Source organism: Delphinapterus leucas, chromosome 2, assembly GCF_059928025.1.
Source record: "Delphinapterus leucas isolate spDelLeu-1000000601 "Yukka" chromosome 2, BTC_Dleu_Yukka2, whole genome shotgun sequence".
Classification (NCBI taxonomy): domain Eukaryota; kingdom Metazoa; phylum Chordata; class Mammalia; order Artiodactyla; family Monodontidae; genus Delphinapterus; species Delphinapterus leucas.
Genome location: NC_143130.1, coordinates 103,666,267 through 103,687,034, shown reverse-complemented (window position 1 = coordinate 103,687,034; position 20,768 = coordinate 103,666,267). Strand labels below are relative to the sequence as shown.

Genomic DNA, 20,768 nt, shown 5'->3' with positions numbered 1-20,768 from the left:
TGGCTGGTCGTAATGCCTAATGCAGAACCTTCACCCCCAGTGGCCCCAGTTGGCCACGTGGCATGGAAGGAGCCCTTTCTGCGTGGGTAAGGGGAGCTTAGGTTACAGTGTTGGTTGCAGGTTCTGGTCTGTAGAGCTTCTCATCTCTCAACTCTCCCTCGTGGAGAGGTTTTCTAGAAGTGAGCCCTGGACTTTCGTTTCAGGAAAAAGGCACTGAGTGTAACGCTTCTGGAAATGCTTTCAGGTTACCCAGAGGAAGACTCTGCCCGAAACAGCCATTTCACTTAAAATCCCCACTTTCAATGAGTCCTGGCATTTTTTAGGTATCATATACCTAAGAACAATTAGAAACTCTTCATGTTAGCTGATCCCTGTAAATAGCTCCCTTATGTCAGACTTATTTATGTGAGTTTCTCTCATATAAATAAACCGGTCTTTGAACTGCCATCGAACAAGGATGTATATATATGTACATATATATACATACGTGTATGTGTTTGTGTATATATATATATGTTATTTTTAACCTTTATAGCCCTGCAGTGCACCAACATCGGAGTTTGCATATCGTGAGTGTTGCTGAATTGGACTGACTGTGTCTCAGCATTGGTGTGGGATGATAGGGCAGGCCTAGAAATAGAAGGCTGGTCTCCTGATTTTTCTCTTAACGACCAGTCACCAGGTGATGATGCCTGTCACTTTCCATAGCTGGTCAAGGGAATATGACAGCTCAGAAGGCTCAAGCTAAAAGCTAGAGGGCAGGACCATTGTATTTATGGCTCTGGTTCTTAGTTTTATTTGTATTTCTACTTAGATTGTTACACTGCTGGGAACCTTTGACTTGGGCCAGACAACTTTAAAAAATTTGTTACCATAACACAGGATAGGGCTTCCCTGGTGGCGCAGTGGTTGAGAGTCCGCCTGCCGATGCAGGGGACGCGGGTTCGTGCCCCGGTCCGGGAAGATCCCACATGCTGCGGAGCAGCTGGGCCCGTGAGCCATGGCCGCTGAGCCTGCGCGTCCGGAGCCTGTGCTCCGCAACGGGAGAGGCCACAACAGTGAGAGGCCCGCGTACCGCCAAAAAAACCCCCCAAAAAAACCCCACACAGGATAATAACAACCAGAATGCTTAAGGAATGGTTTGATGCTGATTAATTAAATTTTTAGTTAATAAATGATTTGATATGTTATGTATCATAACTTTTTTTGTATTTAAAGTCCTGTGGTTATTTTTTAAATGTATTCAATAGAAAAGTTCCTACTATAAAAAAGGCAGGCTATTAAATATCTGACAGCCTCAGGCAATTTAGGATTCTAAAAGTTTTCCAGATAATCATTACGATCGATCATCGCCAGTCTTCACTGTTCGGTAATGCAAATAGGGAAGGTATAGTTGATTGTGATTGCTTTCAAGCCCATGATATTTTAGAGAAGCTAGTGAATTGGGAAGAATACCCAAGATTAGTTTATCTTCCTCTGATATTTTCTTTCTCTTCGGAGAGGAATTTTGAAGTTGACTTTATCTGCCTAGAAGTTAGCTTAGCAAGAATGAGTATGATACAATAAAAGAAAAACAGGAGGAAATTTCAGTTAGTGGAAGGTTCTCCATAAATTGCATCTGGTTATTTGAAACTTGACCGTGATTCTAAAAGAATATTTTAAAAGCAGTGTAATAATTATTGGTTGATAACTAACTGAACGTCTTAAAAAAAAAACAAAAAAAAAAACCTTTTTCTTCCCTCTTTCTTTTCCTTGTTTGTTCTCTCCATCAGTTTTCTCAATCTTGTCTTTTTTCCTCTATGTTTTCTTCCTACCTACTCTGCTGTGAAGGTAAATGCCTCAGATAATAGGTAAAAATCTGGGTAAGGAGGAATGACACTTGACCATAAATATCAGAAAAGAGAATTGGGTTAGAACAAAGTGTGCTTCTAGCTCTGTGCCCCTTGCTTTAATGCCCTAGCAGTGAGGTGACTGCACTGACTTTACAGGACTCCTGAGCCTATAGTCACGTTACCTTTCTGGAAATCCACAGGGGGCCACTAAAGGAATAAAAGTTCCCAATATCATGGTGTTCACTGCCCCCAATTCACAACTCTCCATTTGGATTGGCTCGTGTGCAGAGGCGCATAAAACCTTAGTAGGGGCGCAGTAAAAGGTAGTTCCCTTCCCCCTTCCTCCCTTAGAAAATGCCTCTTATCCACAGCAATCTCTGTGTAAGTCTCTCTTCCTGCTGTTCAGCTATGTCATTATTTAAATTTCTTTGCGTTGAACCAGCCCAATAGATAGTCATTGGAAAACAGCAAAAAGGATACAAAGACAGTTCACAAGAACATGCGACCAGTAATCAGATGGTTAGCCTTACTGTTAAATGATTAAAAATGCCAAATACTGAAAAAACATTTTACCTATCATATCGGCCAACATTTTTTTTTTTTTTTTGCGGTACGCGTGCCTCTCACTGTTGTGGCCTCTCCCGTTGCGGAGCACAGGTTCCGGACGCGCAGGATCAGCGGCCATGGCTCACGGGCCCAGCCGCTCCGTGGCACGTGGGATCTTCCCGGACCAGGGCACGAACCCGTATCCCCTGCATCGGCAGGCGGACTCTCAACCACTGCGCCACCAGGGAAGCCCTGGCCAACATTTTTAAAATTGATAATATTCAGAGTGGGTGAGGGAACAGGAAAACTGTCACTCTCAAATACTTGGCAGGAGTATAAATTGATGGCACCTATTAGAAACAATTTGACAATATTTATCAGAATGTAAAATGGACATGCTCTTTGAACCATTTCTATAAGTCTATCCTATAGAAATACAACCTCAAGTGACCTCAGGAATGATCTGAATATATACTGAAGTCTTGGACGGGACTTTTTAGCTGACTGAACTCCCACTGAGTCTGTTTATTAAGTCTAATGTGTTGTTTTCCTCCGTGTTTTGTTTTGTTTTAGTCACTTTGCATATTGGACTTAAGAATATTTTAAAATATGTATTCTGCTCTTTGTGGGCTTTTTAATCCCTTTTTTACTTCTGATTTTTTTTCTTGTAATTTGTTTGGTAGTGTCCTCCACTTCCTAAATTAGAAGTTTTACACACTACAGGCACCCTTGTTCTGTTGTGCTTTGCACATACTGCAATTTTTACAAATTGAAGGTTTGTGGCAACCCTGTGTCGAGCAAGTCTATTGGTGCCATTTTCCCCAACAGCATTACTCATTTCATGTCCAATTTTGGTAATTCTCACAATATTTCAAACTTTTTCATTATTATTATATTTGTTACGGTAATCTGTGACCGGTGATCTTTGATGTAACTATTGTCATTGTTTTGGGACACCATAACCACGCCCATATAAGATGGGGAACTGAATCAATGTTGGGTGTATTCTGACTGCTCCACCAACCAGCCATTCCCCCATCTCTCTCCCTCTCCTCAGACCTCCCTCTTCCCTAAGACTCAACAGTATTGAAATTAGGCCAATTAAGAACCCCACAGTGTCCTCTAAGTGTTCAAGTGAAAGGAAGATTCACACATCTCTCACTTTAAATCAGGAGCTAGAAATGATTAAGCTTACTGAGGAAGGCATGTCGAAAGCCGAGATATGCCCAAAGCTAAGGCCTTTTGCACCAGTTAGCCAAGTTGCGAATGCAAAGGAAAAATTTTTGGAGGAAATTAAAAGTGCTATTCCAGTGAACACACAGATGATAAGAAAGTGAAACGGTGAAAGTTTTAGTGGTCTAGCTAGATCAAATCTGCTGCAGCATTCCCTTAAGCCAAAGCGTAATCCAGAGCGAGGCCCTAACTCTCATCAATTCTATGAAGGCTGAGAGAGGTGGGAACGCTGCAGAAGAAGAGTTTGAAGCTGGCAGGGGTTGGTTCCTGAAGGTTAAGGAAAGAAGCCATCTCTATAACGTAAAAGTGCAAGGTGAAGTAGCAAGTTATCCAGAAGACCTAGCTAAGATGATTCATAAAGGTGGCTACACTAAACAGATTTCTAGTGTAGCTGAAACAGCCTTCTGTTGGAAGAAGATCCCATCTAGGACTTTCATAGCTCGAGAAGGAGACGTCAAAGCCTGGCTTCAAAGCTTCAAAGGACAGGCTGACTCTCTTGTTAGGGGCTAATGCATCTGGTGACTTGAAGTTGAAGCCAGTGCTTATTCACCATTCCAGAAATCCTAGGGCCCTTAAGAATTGTGCTAATTCTACTCTTCCTGTGCTCTATAAATGGAACAACAAAGCCTGGATCACAGCACATCTGTTTACAACATGGTTAACTGAATATTTTAAGCCCACGTTTGGGACCTACTGCTCAGGAAAAAGATTCCTTTCAAAATATTACTGCTCATGGACAGTGCACCTGGTCACCCAAGAGCTCCGATGGAAATGTACAATGAGATTCATGTTGTTTTCAGGCCTGCTAACACAACATCCATTCTGCAACCCATGCATCAAGGAGTAATGTTGACTTTCAAGTCTTATTCTTTAAGGAATACATTTTGTAAGGCTATAGCTGCCATAGTGATTCCTCTGATGGATCTGGGAAAAGTCAATTGAAAACCTTCTGGAAAGGATTCTCCGTTCTAGATGCTATTAAGAACATTGGTGACTCATGCTAAGAGGTCAAAATATCAACATGAGTAGGAGTTTGTAAGAAGTTGATTTCAACCCTCATGGATGACTTTGAGGAGATCACTGCAGATGTGGTGGAAATTGCAGGAGAACCAGAATTAGATATGAAGCCTGAAGAGGTGACTGAATCGCTGCAATCTCATGATAAAACTTGAACAGATGAGGAGTTGCTTCTTCTGGATGAGCAAAGAAAGTGGTTTCTTGAGATGGAGTCTACTCCCGGTGAAGATGCTGTGAAGACTGTTGAAATGACAACGAAGGATTTACAATATGACACAAACTTAGTTGCCAAAGTAGCAGCGTGGTGTGAGAGGATTGACTCCAATTTTGAAAGAAGTTCTACTCTGGGTAAAGTGCTATCAGACAGCACTGCCGGCTGCAGAGAAGTTGTCTGTGAAAGGAAGAGTCAATGGAGGTGGCAGACTTTATTCCTGTCTTATTTTAAGAAATTATCATAGCCACCCCAGTCTTCAGCAGCTACCACCATGACTGGTCAGAAGCCATCAACACTGAGGCAAGACCCTCCACCAACAAAAATATTACCACCTGCTGAAGGGCTCAAGTGATAGCAGTTTTTAGTAATAAAGTGTTTTTAATTAAGGTATATACATTGCTTTTTTAGACATAATACTCTTGCACATTTACTAGACTACAGCATAGTGTAAACATAATTTTTATGTGCACTGGGAAGCAAAAAATCTGTGTGACTCACTTTATTGTGATATTCACTTTATTGCAGTGATCTGGAACCAAACCTGCAGTATCTCCGAGGTATGCCTGTTGCACAGTGTGCAAAACAGGATGGTACTGGTATTAAGACAGACATAGACCAACAGAACAGAGGAGAGAGCTCAGAAATAGACCCACATGAATGTGGTCAAATGATCATCAACAAGAGTACCAAGACTACAAAATGGGGAGAGGATAGTCTCTTCAACAAATGGTGCAGGGAAAACTGGATATCCAAATGCAAAAGAATGAAATTGGACGGTTATCTTTCAGCATAAACAAAAATCAATTCAAAATAGATTCAAGACTTAAATGTAAGATCTGAAAGTGTAAAATTCCTGTGAGAAAACACGAGAAAAGCTTCATAACATTGGTCTTGCTAGTTATTTCCTGGAAATGACACCAAACCACAGGCAACAAAAGCAAAAATAGACGAGTGGAACTATATCAAATTAAGAAGCATCTACACAGCAAAAGAAACAATCAACAGAATGAAAAGGATATATATGGAATGGGAGAAAATATTTGCAAACCGTATGTCTGATAAAGGGTTAATATCTCAAAATATGTAAGGAACTCCTACAACTCAGTTTTTATAAACCTGATTTAAAAATGGGCAAGGAAAAAAAAAATGGGCAAGGACATGTATAGACATTTCTCCAAAGAAGACCTACAAATGGCCAACAGGTATATGAAAGGATGTTCAACATCACTAACATCAGGGAAATGCAAATCAAAACCACACCTAGCAGGATGGCTGTTATCAAAAACAAAAATGTAATAAGCGTTGGTAAAGATGCTGAGAAATTAGAAAAATAGAACTACCACATTATCCAGCAACCCACTCCTAGGTATTTATCCAAAAGAATTGAAAACAAGATCTCAGAGAGATATTTGCACTCCCCTGTTCACTGCAGCATTGTTCACAGTAGCTAAGAAGTAGAAATAAGCTAAATGTTCATTGATGGCTATATTTATATATATGCACACACACATACAATACGCACATATATATACACACACACAACGGAATACATATATACACATGTATATATGTATATGCGCACATATATATATATACACACAAACACAATGGAATATTATTTAGCTTTAGGAAGGAGATTCTATCACATGCTACAACATCTATGAACCTCGAAGATGTTATTCTGAGTGAAATTGGCCAGTCACAAAAGGACAAATACTGCATGATTCTGTTTACTTGAGGTATCTAAAGCAGTCAAACTTGTAGAAGCAGAAAGCAGTCCAGGGGCTGGGGGGAGAAGGAAATGGAGTATAGCTGTTCAAGGGGTCTAGAGTTTCCATCATGTAGGATGAAAAACTTCTAGACATCTGCTGTACAACAGTGTACATATAGCTAACAGTGATGTACTGTACATTTAAAATGTTGTTAATATGGTAGATTTCATGTTTTCCTTCCTCTCTCTCTCTGTCTCTCTCTTTTTTTTTTTTTTTTTAACTGTAGTAAAATAAAAAAACTAAACCTTTCAGTCATGAAAACATAAGAAACGATGAGGGCTTAGGGCATATATCCATTCTGTGTCCATTGTGTTCCTACCATTTTAGCTGGTTTGGAGAAACCTGGTGTTATTCCACAATTGAAGAGAGACTCTTTTTGAAGGTCTAGTTAGAGGTAGACAGAGAATTGGACACAAATAGGGAAGAGAATACAAATGCTCTGACTTGAGCACTGCCTACCCCCTTTTTAGGAAGGAGCACCGCATTTCAGAAAACTCTTAAGGTTTCAGTCCAGCCGAAGGTAACAGACACTTTCTTTCCAAACACTTGCCGTGCCAGGTTATTAAACAGAATTGCAAGGATGGTAACATCCTTTCCACAGGGCAGCCTGGTTGAACAATGAAGTGGGGATGGATTTGCTTGTTTTTATTTTTTAAATTTTTATTTTAAATTGGAGTAGAGTTGATTTACAATATTGTGTTAGTATTAGGTGTACAGCAAAGTGATTCAGTTATACATACACATATATCCATTCTTTTTCAGATTCTTTTCCCATATAGGTTATTACGGAATAGTGAGTAGAGTTCCCTGTTCTATACAGTAGGTCCCTGTTGGTTATCTATTTTATATATAGTAGCGTGTATATGTTAATCCCAAGCTCCTAATTTACCCCTCCCCCCAACCTTTCCGCTTTGGTGACCATAAGTTTGTTTCCGAAGTCTGTGAGTCCATGTCTGTTTTGTAAATAAGTTCATTTGTATCATTTTAGATTCTACATGTAAGCGATATATGTTGTCTTTCTCTGCCTGTCTTACTTCACTTAGTATGGTAATCTCTAGGTCCATCCATGTTGCTGCAAATGGTAGAGTTTCATTCTTTTTTATGGCTGAGTAATATTCCATTGTGTATATGTACCACATCTTCTTCATCCATTCCTCTGTCAGTGGACACTTAGGTTGCTTCCATGTCTTGGCTACTGTGAATAGTGCTGCAATGAACATTGGGGTGTATGTATCTTTTCGAGGTATGGTTTTCTCCAGATATATGCCCAGGAGTGGGGTTGCTGGGCCATATGGTAGTTCTATTTTTAGGTTTTTTTTAAGGAACCTCCATACTGTTCTCTATAGTGGCTGTACCAATTTACATTCCTACCAGCAGTGTAAGAGGGTTCGCTTTTCTTCACACCCTCTCCAGCATTTATTGTTTGTAGACTTTTTGATGATGGCTGCTTGCTTTTATCCAATGACAGACAGAACCTCAATCTCAATTTCAGTCCCTCCCTCTCTCTCTGTTCTCTTGTGGTTACTCTCTTGCTTTCTTTTAATTAGCTATTAGAAAACCTTGAATTTGAACCTTGTTTTTCCCGTAGGTAGAATGTGTTACCCAGGGTTTTCAGAACCCTAACTGGATAGCATGGTGAATATTGGTTTGAAGACATTTTTGCAACCCAGTTGTCCTCTTGTCATAAATTTGATTCCTGTGCCTGTCTCCTTGACATTGATGTGTATGCCACGACCAAGCTTGTATCTCAGTCACTATCTTGGTCTTTTAGGGATAAATCTAGTCAATTCCCAAAGCTTTTCTTATTTTGAATTTGCTTTGCAGTTAGTTCAAGTCATGGTTTTATTCGCCTTTTTAGTTCTTCTCAGCAATTTTAAATCATTAAATTCTACAAAATTTATGACGTCAAGGGCATGAGTCCAGAGCAGTGCCAGGCATGTAACAGATGCACAGCAGATATCTGTTAATGAATGAATGCATGTCTGAATATTTACACGAAGCTTCGGTAGGTTTTTCTTAATTTTGTATTGGACTTTAAAAATCGTTTCACTTTAAATTTGTGTTCTCTAAGAAAAAGCTAGCAATTGCATCTTTTAAGAAGATATTTGATATACATAATATCTTGTTCCTTTGCTTTCGTGTAAAAAATAAATAAAAATACCAAGTACCTTCTTTATTTCTTTTAAAAACTGCAATTCTGTATCCTCCAGGAATCTATCCTTAAGGCTAATGTTGAAATGATTAAACACATTAGGCTGAAAATCAGATTTTCCTTTTATCTTGATGAAAGCTTACTGTTCACTGTACTTTCGGCCTAACAGTAAGATAAGAGTAGCCATGCTGAGCAGAGAAAGATAAAGGGCTGGCGATAATTGATTCAGCGTCAATCAATAGGTAATTAGACAGTTGGACAAATAGACAGTCTTGGTTGGAGCAAGCTCCTGTTATCCCTTATTGTTCAACCAGCAAGCAACTCAGCTAGTTAGTATCAATATAAATGTAGGTGTTACTGTTTAATCTTCACTACATTTTTGGTAAGTTTGTGTATACATAGGTGGGAGAGGAAGCATAGCTCTTTAGTTTGTATTTTACCCAGAAAAGTGCATTAAAAACATAAGGTTTGGTGATGTTTTGTGCGTATTTCCTATTGATTTTTGTAGCCCTGCCACAAGAGAGAAAAAAAAGATAATTTTTTTCCTCTTAGTGGCCACTGTGCAATACATTCTTTGGGGCTGATTTGGTTTAGAGAGAGACAAAACTGTGATGAGCTCTCCATGGAATATTCATAGGGGTTGAAATTATTGGCAATGAGGTATTTGGAGTTTCTAAAAGGATTATAAAAGTTTCTGTATACATACATTATTATAAAAGACAACTTCTAAATAATCTCAAATTAAATCTGTATGTACAAAGTATTATTTATATTAATCATAGCACAAATACAAAGCAACCTAACCCTCCTGACTAGAGCAATTTTATTTAAATAATAAGTCTGTGTCAGGAACTGTTTTAGGTGCTTTACCTATATTATGCCATTTAATTTCTAGAATAAATGTACAAACTAAGTACAGTCAGCCCTACTTCATGAAAAAGTTGAATTCCTAGAGGTTAAGTCGCTTTTCCGAGGCCATATCACTGGTAAACAGCGGAGTCGAGATCTCAATGATATTTCCCCTAAACCACTCAGCAGATGATCCTGCACTGCAGCCAAGGAGGCTGGAGGCTGTGAACTGACTTACGAAGTCCAACGTGGAAACAGGCCAAGGATAAGTGGAAAAGTTGGATAAAAACTTGTACATGTGTTGCAATTACAACTTAGTTAAGATGTGTTTGAATAAAAAAGATCAGAGTAAAATAAAGATTTGAGTGCTCGTATTAGATTGGTGGAATTTGGGGTGGTGTTTTTCCTTTATTTTCTAAAATATCTGTACTTGTGGATAAGTTATATTCCAATTAAAGTATTAAAATAGAGTGACTGTAGCATCAGTTTAGTTTACCAGACTGTCTAAAACTATGAAGGTTTTTGGTATGCTTCTGAAAGATTGCCTGGTTGTTTGAGCTTGTGTTAATTTTTTAAAATTCCAGATCATCAAGTTATTGGATGGAAAACGATCTCAAACTGTGGGAATCTTGATATCTAGCTTGCATTTAGAAATGAAAGATATCCAGCAGGGTAAGTCTTATTCATCGTTTTTTTCCAACTTTAAAATTTTCCAGCTTTTATTGTGAAAAATGTCAAACATATACAAAATTAGAATGCCGCGGTGAATCCCGTGTACCCTGTACCTAGCTACAAAACCATTAATCCACTCTTGTTTCATCTAAAGCACCCTCCTTCCATTAGATTACTATGAAGCAACTCTCAGACATTTTATAATTCATCCTTTAAAATGGTAACACACCACGAAAGGATATGGATACTTTAAGCGTAACTCCAATGCCATCAGCATGCATTTAAAAACATTTGCAATAATTTCTCAATGTCATCAAGTATGTAGTTCTAATATCACTGATTGTCTGTAAATTCGTCCATTCATTTACAGTTAGTTTGAATGAGGACCCAAACAGATTTCACGCATTGCCTTAGATGTGTCCATCTCTCAGGGGTTTCTTTTTCTTTTTTTTTTTTTTTTTTGGCTGCGTTGGGTCTTTGTTGCTGCACACCGACTTTTCTCTAGTTGCGGTGAGTGGGGGCTCCTATTCGTTGAGGTGCGTGAGCTTCTCATTGTGGTGGCTTCTCTTGTTTCGGAGCATGGGCTCTAGGCATGTGGGTTTCAGTAGTTGCAGCACACGGGCTTCAGTAATTGCAGCACATGGGCTCAGTAGTTGCAGCACACAGGTCCTAGAGCTCGCGGGCTTCAGTAGTTATGGTGCATGGGCTCAGTAGTTGCAGCGTGCAGGCTCTAGAGCGCAGGCTCAGTAGTTGTGGCACAGGGGCTTAGTTACTCTGCAGCATGTGGGATTTCCCCAGACTAGTGATCGAACCCGTGTCCCCTGCATTGGCAGGCAGATTCTTAACCACTGCGCCACCAGGGAAGTCCCCTCTCAGGGGTTTCTTTAGATCTAGAGGTTTCTATCCTCTATTTTTGTTTTTTTTCATAATTATTTTTTTTTGAAGAAGCCAGTTTCTTCAAAAAAGAAGAATATCCTGTGGAATTTCCCACATTTTAGATTTTGCTGTTTGCGTTGCCTGGGTTTTTATTACGTTCTTCTGTCCCCTGTGGTTCCTGCAAACTGTTAGTTTGATCTAGAGAGTTAATCTGAGTGGGGGAAGAGTACTTCACAGATGCTATTGTGTACTCTGTCAAGAGGTACATAATATCTGGTGTGTCTCTATGATATTGGTGGGCACTAATGATCTTTGCCTAGATTCATTATTTCATTAGAAGTTTTCCGAATAATGATCTCCTAATTCCCTCATTTCTTCTTCATTAGCAGGAATGCTTCTATGGAGAAACACTCTCCTTCTTCACTCAGTTATGTCACTGTTCCTTAATCCTCTATTCTTTTTCAAATGACGCGATTTCAACTTGGTTTCCTTTGGCTCAGTTTGAAATAAGACATTTAGAGAGGGAATTTTACTTGTATATATTTTTCTTAGGCCCTAGAAAAGTAAACCCAAAAACCTTCTGATGTTTTTGAAATCCGCGTCTTGCATGAAGACAACGCTCCCCCTTTCTCGGTCATCAGTTAAATGTAAATCTTCATTTTGACATGTCACTGATAATATTTTCTGAGTGGTAATACAATCTCTCATAGATGGTTTCAGTAGAATTTAGCTTGGGTGTAACAGGAGACACTCTGAAACCACACTTCCTTTCAGGTTTTAGTTGGTGTTGCCTCAAAGTTATTTTATTCTGAGACGCAGCAAAAGACCCGTAGGTCCCGAACTGAAAGGCACTTAAGAAACTTTCATACATTATTTTTCCTCTGAAAAAAGCTTTGTTAAGGGCTTAAAATTTTGCTTTATTACAAACATTTAAAATTCCACATAAAACTAAACATATCCTAGTCAGATGACAGTCACAGAGTATTCAAATAAGCTTGTCTGTTTTTAATATTTAAGCTTAATAGTAGAACTGAATACCTAAGTGTGAATATTAAACCTCAGACAATGTTGCACTAGTTGATTTGAGTTTGGGGCAGAGGGTGGCTGGCAAGGTCTACCATCAAAATTAGAAAAGGATTCTTCAGTGGCTTTAGGTATTAGATCTTCTAGAATGGAATTTCTGAAATTCACACAGAAAACTGTGATGCTGACGCAAATGAAAAATGAAAAAATAAAACCAAAAAAATATCGGCAGGGAAGTTTATAATCTTTTGTCAAGGAGAGTCACTTTTTTGATGCAATCATTGAAATAGAAAGGAATTTTTCAGGTATAGTGGCAGAGTCTTGTCCTAAACCACGGTACTGTTTATAAGCCTGGTAAAAATCAAGTATGCTTGGTTTCATCACCATGACAGATAGCACTGTGGATATGAGCTTTTACAATGTCAACAGCACCTTGGACTTTATTCATTTCTTTTTAGTCATGTCCTGTTGTAGTACACATCAGATTGCCATATGGATCAGACTCATTCCAGCCATGTGCTATTCCAGTTACCATCTCAGGACTGTAAACCTTCTTCCCATGGCACTCCAACCTTGTTGGGTTGAATGTTCATCGTGACTTGAATAAGAGATTGGTTCACCGAGACCTTTTCCGATATTCTCCTCTGGACAAGAACATGTTTATATGAAGTAGACGTGACCTTACATTTTTAGCACTGGAAATGTTGATTGTAGCATCACAGACTTCTAGGACTCATGGACACCACTTTAATTCTTTCTCTTGCTTCAGGGCATCTCTGTTATCCACCACAGAGTTGGCTCCTAAGTTAAAAAAAATTATCTCCATTTCATGTCTTCATTTAGTAATGCATTCCAGATGAATATAGCAATATAACTCGAGCTTAATTTCTCTTTAGAATCATTTGACTGACACTGGCATCTGAAGGTCACTTAGGAGCCCGGGCTGTGTCAGGTACATTTCATTCTGAATCCATGTCTGGTCGTGAATGGAATGCACTTGGCCTTGTGTTGTCATCCTGATGAAAGGACTCCCTGCGCTGACCTTGACCTAAACGTTTGTTTTAACGTAAGAGGGGTAGCTGTCGTGAGATCTGATTGGGGCAGGCCAGCTGGCGGCCAGTTAAGGTCATACAGCATGGCAACCATGGTGAGGTGACCACAGTTGGGAGACTGTTCTTCAGCCTTCTGGTCATACATTCATCTTTGTCAGTGTGCAGAGGTAACTTGCACTTTAGTGCAAACTTACACGGAGCTGATGTATAAACCGGAAAGCTAGTATATTCACTCAGAGAAGATCAGAGAATTTTCCATTGTCATGACAAAAATGTTTATCATATCTGTTCATTGTTATGTCCATGTCACTTGTCTCTACTTGGCATTAGATACTTGCTTATGCCCTTTTCCCTTTTGCTGGTCACCTTGAAAATAGTTTTGGGTGTTTCAGTCCACAGTTACCTCCCACAGATGGATAATCCAGTTTTTACTTGTTCAGCTCTTAAAAAGCAACCTTATTTTCTTCATTTGTAAGGTGGGCACTTCTCTGTTGTCCATTAGACACTGCATATAATGTATATTCAAAGTGGAATTTGGGGGCTCAGTACCTCAAGGTCTTGACTGATAGCAAATAGTAGAGCCAGTGCTTGTTCCTTTATGACATGTAGCATTTCTTTGCTCAGAATTTCTCTGATAATTAAGCATCATTTACCAATAACTGGGCTAATGTATCATGTGTAAATGTCATTCAATAAGTGATTTTTGATTTTAATTTGATTTTAAAGAATAGACTAAACCTTAGACTAGATGAAATCAGAATGTCATGAATTCCATTCCAGTGCATTTGGCCAAAACTTCTTCGTCCTTCTTTCCCTCCCTCCCTCCCTATTCCTTCCTTCCCACCCTCCCTCAGTAAACATGTACTGAATGCCAGTTCTGTTTCAGACACTGTGACGGCCACAACACGTAAGATCCAGACTCTCACATTCTCAAGAGTTCACAGGATGGTGGGAGAGATGTACAAAGTATCACAAGATCACAGTATAGAGTTTCCTGTGAAATAACAGAGAGCAACGTATTGGCTCCTCCTGTAAAACTTAAGATGAGTCTTAGAGGATGAAGTGACGGTCGTCACAGAGAGAAGGAGCTTTTCCAACTGAGGAAAGAAGACGTGTGGAAAGAGGCACAGCTAGAGTATATACGTTACATGTGAATGTGGCTTGTTTCAGGGCAAAGTGCTGGAAAGGCAAGTAACATCCAGACCAGGAAGGGCACTGAGTTTCATCAGGTGAAACTTGAACATTATCCCATCAGTAACAGGGAGACAGAATCTCAGATTTAAAAGGGGCAGTCTGTGATCTGATTTTGAGTGCAGAGATATCTCTGAGGCCATGGGAGACTGGCCCCCAAGACCTTTCATGCTCTGGCCACAGCCGTACCTCCTCCTTCACTTGGCTGTGTTCCCTTCCTCTCTCCCTGCACTCTAGCCACAGTGGTCCTCTGGTTCCTTAAACAGGCCAAGTGCTTTCCTTCCTCTGTGTCTTTGAAAGCACAGCATGCTTTTCCACCCCGCTCTTTATAGCTTGCTCCTTTTCTTTGCTGGGGTTCAGCCACGCACCTCAAAGAGGTCCTCCCAGATCCTCTTCCCTAAGTTAAGTCACCCTAAGTTAATTCTCTTATTTTCTGCACAGCAGCTAATATTTTATTTGTTCCTCTACTTCTCACTTACATCCACCACCAGAATATAAGCTCCAGGATGGAGATTGCTCACTGATGTGTCCCTAGCACCTTGTTGTGCCGGGCACCTAGGTGAGGATCGTCCAGGGTCTCTTGAATGAATAAACAGAAATAGTCCTGAAGGTGGCTAGATCTGTTAGAAAGGGGCAGTGATTGTTGACATAATAAATGACGAAGGCCAGAACTAAGCTTATGTCTGTGAAAACGTAGAGGAGACCGTATACCAGGGATGTTTGGAGAGAGGATTGCTACGGCTAGTCCCCTCAGATTCACACAGTGATGGAGAAGTCTTACATGTACCTTGGATTGCTGGTTTCGACAAGAATGTGAATAATGGTGCCAAAAACTTAAAATGGAAATACAGGGGAGAAAGCAAAAAGGGTAGAAGCAAAAAGGTCGATTCTGTTTTGGCTGATTGAGTCTGAGATGACTGGCGACGTTTCTGCAAAAGTTTTCAATGAGCATCTGAAAATTCTAGCCTGATGCTAAGTAGATAGGGCTGAGTTAGAGACAGAACATCCCCCCCCCCAAAGGTAGCCACCCTCATCTGTTTCTCTCTACCCAGATGTTGTGGAACATCTTGTGGGAGAAAGCCAAATCCCTGTACTGACTGAAGTTGAAAAGCACTGCGTGACTAAAGGCAAGACCTTTGTTGTAGAGGAAGAATAGTTTCAGGACACTGGTCATAATACCACTGCACTTGTATTTGGTGCAGGAGAGATTCCAACTAAGTGATTTATTTCTTGCTGGTTTTCCATCTGCTAAACTGGATGACTTATATTTAAAAGCATTTGGCATCCTTGGACACAGTGACTGCCTACATGATTGCAAATTAGTGTTTTCATTCCACGTTAGTGATTGCCTCTTATTCTTTTCCCAGGGGAGATGGAAAATTGCTGTTGGCTATTCTTGATATAAACCCTCCGTATGCACTGCAACAGACTAAGTGCCAGAAGCCTCCTGGCATCTATTTGGAATTTCCCGTACACTCAGAATTCGTATTTATAATATTTAATCTAACATGAAAATAAAACATTTTTCACTTAGTTCCTACTAGTCCAGAATCTCAGTTTGGGGGGTTCAGCTGCATCAAAGACTATCTCTCTGTTTAGAAATCTCAAATCAAAATGTAAGAGGATTTCAGTTAGTTGTATGCCCAGAGTCTAAAACCCAGATCTGAGAATGCCCACTGGACTTTGCTCCCTTTTGCCTAATAATTTCTGGAAATCTCTATCAAGGTTTATGCCAGTTGTCTAAAACATAATGAATTTCACCAGGCATCTGAAGTTCACCATGAATTGTCTAGGACTTTCCTGAGGAATATTCTAATTCTAGCCTGGAAGACCTATACTCAAAGACCAAAATTTTTATCGTGCACCCCTGCCAGTAAAAAGTTTTAGAGCATGCTTCTCAAGATACGTTTTTAAGAAATTGTACATCATGTAAATGTGTGACAGAACTAATATTCACATTATAAAATGTATGCAAAGGTATAAATTAAAATGAGATTAATATTTCTAAATATCTTACTGATTTTGATGGCTTTAAGCTCTCAACAGCTAACAACTCAAGGCTCAATATATAAATAGGGTGAGGCTTATTATTAAAAATTGTGGACTTAAACCCACATTTCAAACAGTCTGTGGATAAATTCTATTATAATTTATGGAGGTCAACATCTTGGCAAATCCGATTCAACTGTCCTTGCTTCTAATTCATTCCACCACTGATGAAGAACTCGTACTAGCAATCAGAGCCTCTGCTCTGCCATTTTTCTTACCGTTGATGGATTATCTTCAGTCCGGGGTTTCTCCGAAGGAATCTTTTGAAGCCAACTTGTTTATTTTGTCAAGTTTAGTTAAAGCCAGATTTTAGAATCAGAAAACGTTATTTAATTGCCCTCTCACCATCGCCACCAAATGCCGGTATGTTGAAAGTAAGAGAACAAGTTGAGGAAGGCATGTGTGAAGGAGTTTACCCACCAAAGGTGACAGGTGGTCACGACCTACTGTCATACCAAAGGAAGGCGCCAGGGTCAAGCGACTTATTAAGCACCGGCGGTATAAACAGTAGTTCTAACGCTACTGTATTTCCTTTCCCAGCTTTCTCTTTCTCCCACCAAGTCTAAAACACCTGAGCAGCAGGGTTCCCACCCACCTCTCTCTGAACCCCTGTGCATTCCTTCACTCTCAGAGCTGAATCCAGAAAGCAGAGGGTGGCATTTCTTTGTACTTTACCTTGAGGCAACTGGCTGAGACCATCCAATCTGCCTGGAATGTAATTTTGGCTTAAAAGAACCAGAACTAATGGAAGAACAGAAGCAGCTTAACCCAAACTGTTTCTCATTCCACTGCCCTACAGAGAATAGAGGGGACGAGGGAGGGGAAGTTCTGTGAATTCTTCGCCTGTGCCCTTCTTTGAGGTTTGAACCATGGACAATTTTAATTGCACCTGTAAAATGGCACCTTGCGGTAGAGTACATGCCTGGACTTAGGCAAGAATTGGGATTTTTGCTTCATAAGATTGAGTGATTTGGAGCTTTGGGAACAGATTAGATGTGTCCCTTTTGGGATTGTCATTTCTTTCACCTGCCAGCCAGCTCCTGTTTACTGTGTCATTTACACTTGCCTCCTGTTTCCATCCAAGCTCGAGTAAAGGTCTGTACCAACTAACAGGACACACTAGCAAGCATTTGGCAATGTAGATAAGATCGTAAAATATATTCCCTCTCTAGTTGCTATTCTTTATGGGTCTGGAGGCAACTTTTGTTTGTGTTTCTTCATTCTCTGTGCCTTTGCTTCCCTTTTTAGTTGGTTCTGCCATGCAGTATAAAACTGCAATTATTAATATCTTTTCAAGAAAATTGGACTTTATATTACTGTAGATTTTCTTCTAAGATAATGCCTTTTCAAGTTCCGGGTTTCTTTTTCCTTTTTTTAGAAATTCTTTTTTTTTGCCATGGGAACCACAGTATTGATTATTATCAATAACTGTGAATAGTTAACAAAGATTGAAGTATATATTAAGATAGCATACTAGAATCGAATTAAGTATTAGCAATAATTAAATAATGGTGGCGTTATGGATTGTACAATACACAAACGACATTTTCGTGGCATGGGCTGTCTGTGGTTCCCACTGGGAGACTGCTGATTGATGTAAAAAGCATGTGACACCATTCAGAGGCAAAGGTTTCTGTATGGACTGTTGTGGGTAGTTGGCTCACTGATTTTTTTTTTTTTTAACGTGGTGAGAATTTTAGGTGGAGCGAGCATTTCTAGTCTAACACTTATAAAGGCTAAAAGAAGTACTATCATAGTCGCGTCACTGGTTATGGAACTGAGCTTGGGAAATCATGCTTTGTAACTTACTGCCTTAGTTTCATTACCTATAAAACTTGGGACAGCAGTAGCAGTCACCTCATATGATTAAATGTAAAACACTTAGAGCAATGCCTGGCTCACAGGAAGCTCCCGATAAAGGCTAGCTACTGAGTGATTAAGTATTCATCTCCAGTATGGGCTGCCTACTTTCCCACCCTCTGGTGGAGCGCACAGAATATGCCTTTAAGCTGCTTGATAATTGCTGCCCTCAGCATTTCATCTGGATACGTGCATGGAATGAGGCTTGGCCCGTACCTGTGTCTGCACAGGTGTGCCTGGTGCCAATCGGAGGAGGAACATGGTGGTCAGTAGGGAAAGAGTGAGGTGTATTGAGCAAGGGCTGTAGGAGAGCTATGACCATCGTGAAGAGACTTGGGTACAGAGCATTCAGGAGGGCAGGTTCTGTGCAGCTCTTGTCCTGGCCTCTGTGTGGTTCTTCCACCCTCCACACTCCTCCCTGCCCAGCCCCCTTCTTTTCACCTCTTGCCCAGTTTCATCACAAGCTTGGTCTTCATTCTCAGTGATGGCCTCGTTGTTGGGAGGTGAGGCTGTGGGGAGATTTCCCTCAGCTTTCACATTGTACCACAGCCTCCTTCCTTCCATGACCCCACATCCTTGCCTTTCTCTTGAGAGAGGTCAGAGGAGTTGGTTTGTGGCAGTTTTGAGGGGTAGATTACCTGAGAGTTCAAAAAACCCAAGGCCTGGGACTTCCATGGTGGTCCAGTGGTTAAGACTCCGTGCTCCCAATACAGGGGGCACGGGTTGATCCTACCCCTGGTCGGGGAACTAAGATCCCGCATGCCGCGTGGTGCGGCCAAAAACAAAAGAAATAAAATAAAAAACCCAAGGCCTTCCATATTACTTTCCCCATTCCATTCTCTTTTCCTTACAAATTATTTATCAAGCCCTAAAAGTATCAGTCATTTGGTCGAAACAGGTGAGTTTTATGTTGGCTACTCGGGAGCTAGCAAAATAATTTCTTTTTCTTTTTTTTCATAAACTTATTTATTTTATGTATTTATTTTTGGCTGCATTGGGTCCTCGTTGTTGCGTGTGGGCTTTCTCTGGTTGCAGTGAGCGGGGGCTACTCTTCGTTGTGGTGCAGTGGCTTCTTTTGTTGGAGAGCACGAGCTGTGTAGGCACGTTGGCTTCAGTAGTTGTGGCACGCGGGCTCAGTAGTTGTGGCTCGCGGGCTGTAGAGCACAGGCTCAGTAGTTGTGGCACACGGGCTTAGTTGCTCCTCGGCATGTGGGATCTTCCCGGACCAGAGCTCGAACCCATGTCCCCTGCATTAGCAGGCGGATTCTTAACCACTGCACCACCAGGGAAGCCCTAACAAAATAATTTCTATTGATAATCCAATAATCATCTTTGCTTTCTTGGGCTGAGAAAAAATCTAGTCCATTTGCAAAGGATTTTTATACACCCACTTGTGAAGAGGTGTCATGTCAACTACTGAAGGACACAGAAAGAAGCAAACAATGGGCTAATAGAGGCTATTTTTAAAACCAACATCAGCCGAAGCCTGGTAAAGCAGCCATCTTTCGGTGACATCTTCCACACCTTGGATGAGCAGGTTTACTTTGGCTAATCTAAAAGACTAAGGAGTGTGCCCTTCCTACTTCAGTCTGCCATGGGTTTCTTGCCCAGAGATGCTCCTCTGTCAACAAGAACAGCACCCTTAAGTAAGTACTTGTTTTGTGCTAATTAGAAGTCCTTCAAAACAGCGAACGCTGTCCTGTGTTTATTTGGACAAGGTGCACTTGGGGATAGAAGAGCGTTCAGGGTTAAAAATGGCTGGAGGGCAGCAAGAATTCTTGCCAGTTCCCTCTCCTTACCCTGGTCTTGTGAAAAGCTGTCTCCAAACCAGGGAGGGAATTTACCTATTGTGTAAGACCCTGACCCCGTGCCTGTGCCTTAAGCAGGTACATAGTTTTTATGTGCGCCTGTTAGTTTGAATGTGTGATACTGATCTGCTTTTTGTCCCTGCTGACGGTTATTATATCTTAATGGGCGAAACCCTACTTTAATGATCCTTGTGTATATAATTCTCGGAGTGCAGAGCAGGCACCAGAGGACCACATAAAAACGTTTGCCTCAATTTCCCTGCAAAAAAGGAGCCCAGAAACCAGACTTGACCAAGTAACAGATTTTTAAAGGTAAAGGAACCCAATAAAATTACCAGCTTTTCACAGCGTGTGTCTACTTCCTTTAGACATATTGTGAAGTGTAGGTGAAATATTCTAACTGAACTGACAGTGGGAGTGGGGATAACTAAGGAGAGAGGGAGATAAAAGTAAAAACCACCAGCCATGATTGATACCACAGAAGCAATGAATCGTTGGGGGTCTCCCCTTTGTGGATTTGGCACTTCACCTTTCTGACACCACCTGCAGGAGTGTCGGTGTAATGAGCCCCATAGAGATGGAAGCAACAGCTAGAAGTACTTGGAATTATTGTATCACGGCT

General features: G+C 40.5%; 1 protein-coding gene across 1 annotated transcript in view; it reads left to right on the top strand.

Annotated features, from left to right (window-relative positions):
- Window positions 1-20,768, top strand: part of FMN1 (formin 1) — a 307,167-nt gene that overhangs the window by 114,627 nt on the left and 171,772 nt on the right. Inside the window, exon 6 of the mRNA XM_022587546.3 lies at window positions 10,200-10,287. Within this exon, the coding sequence (XP_022443254.2) occupies window positions 10,200-10,287 (88 nt within the window). The remainder of the gene's footprint in view (window positions 1-10,199; window positions 10,288-20,768) is intronic.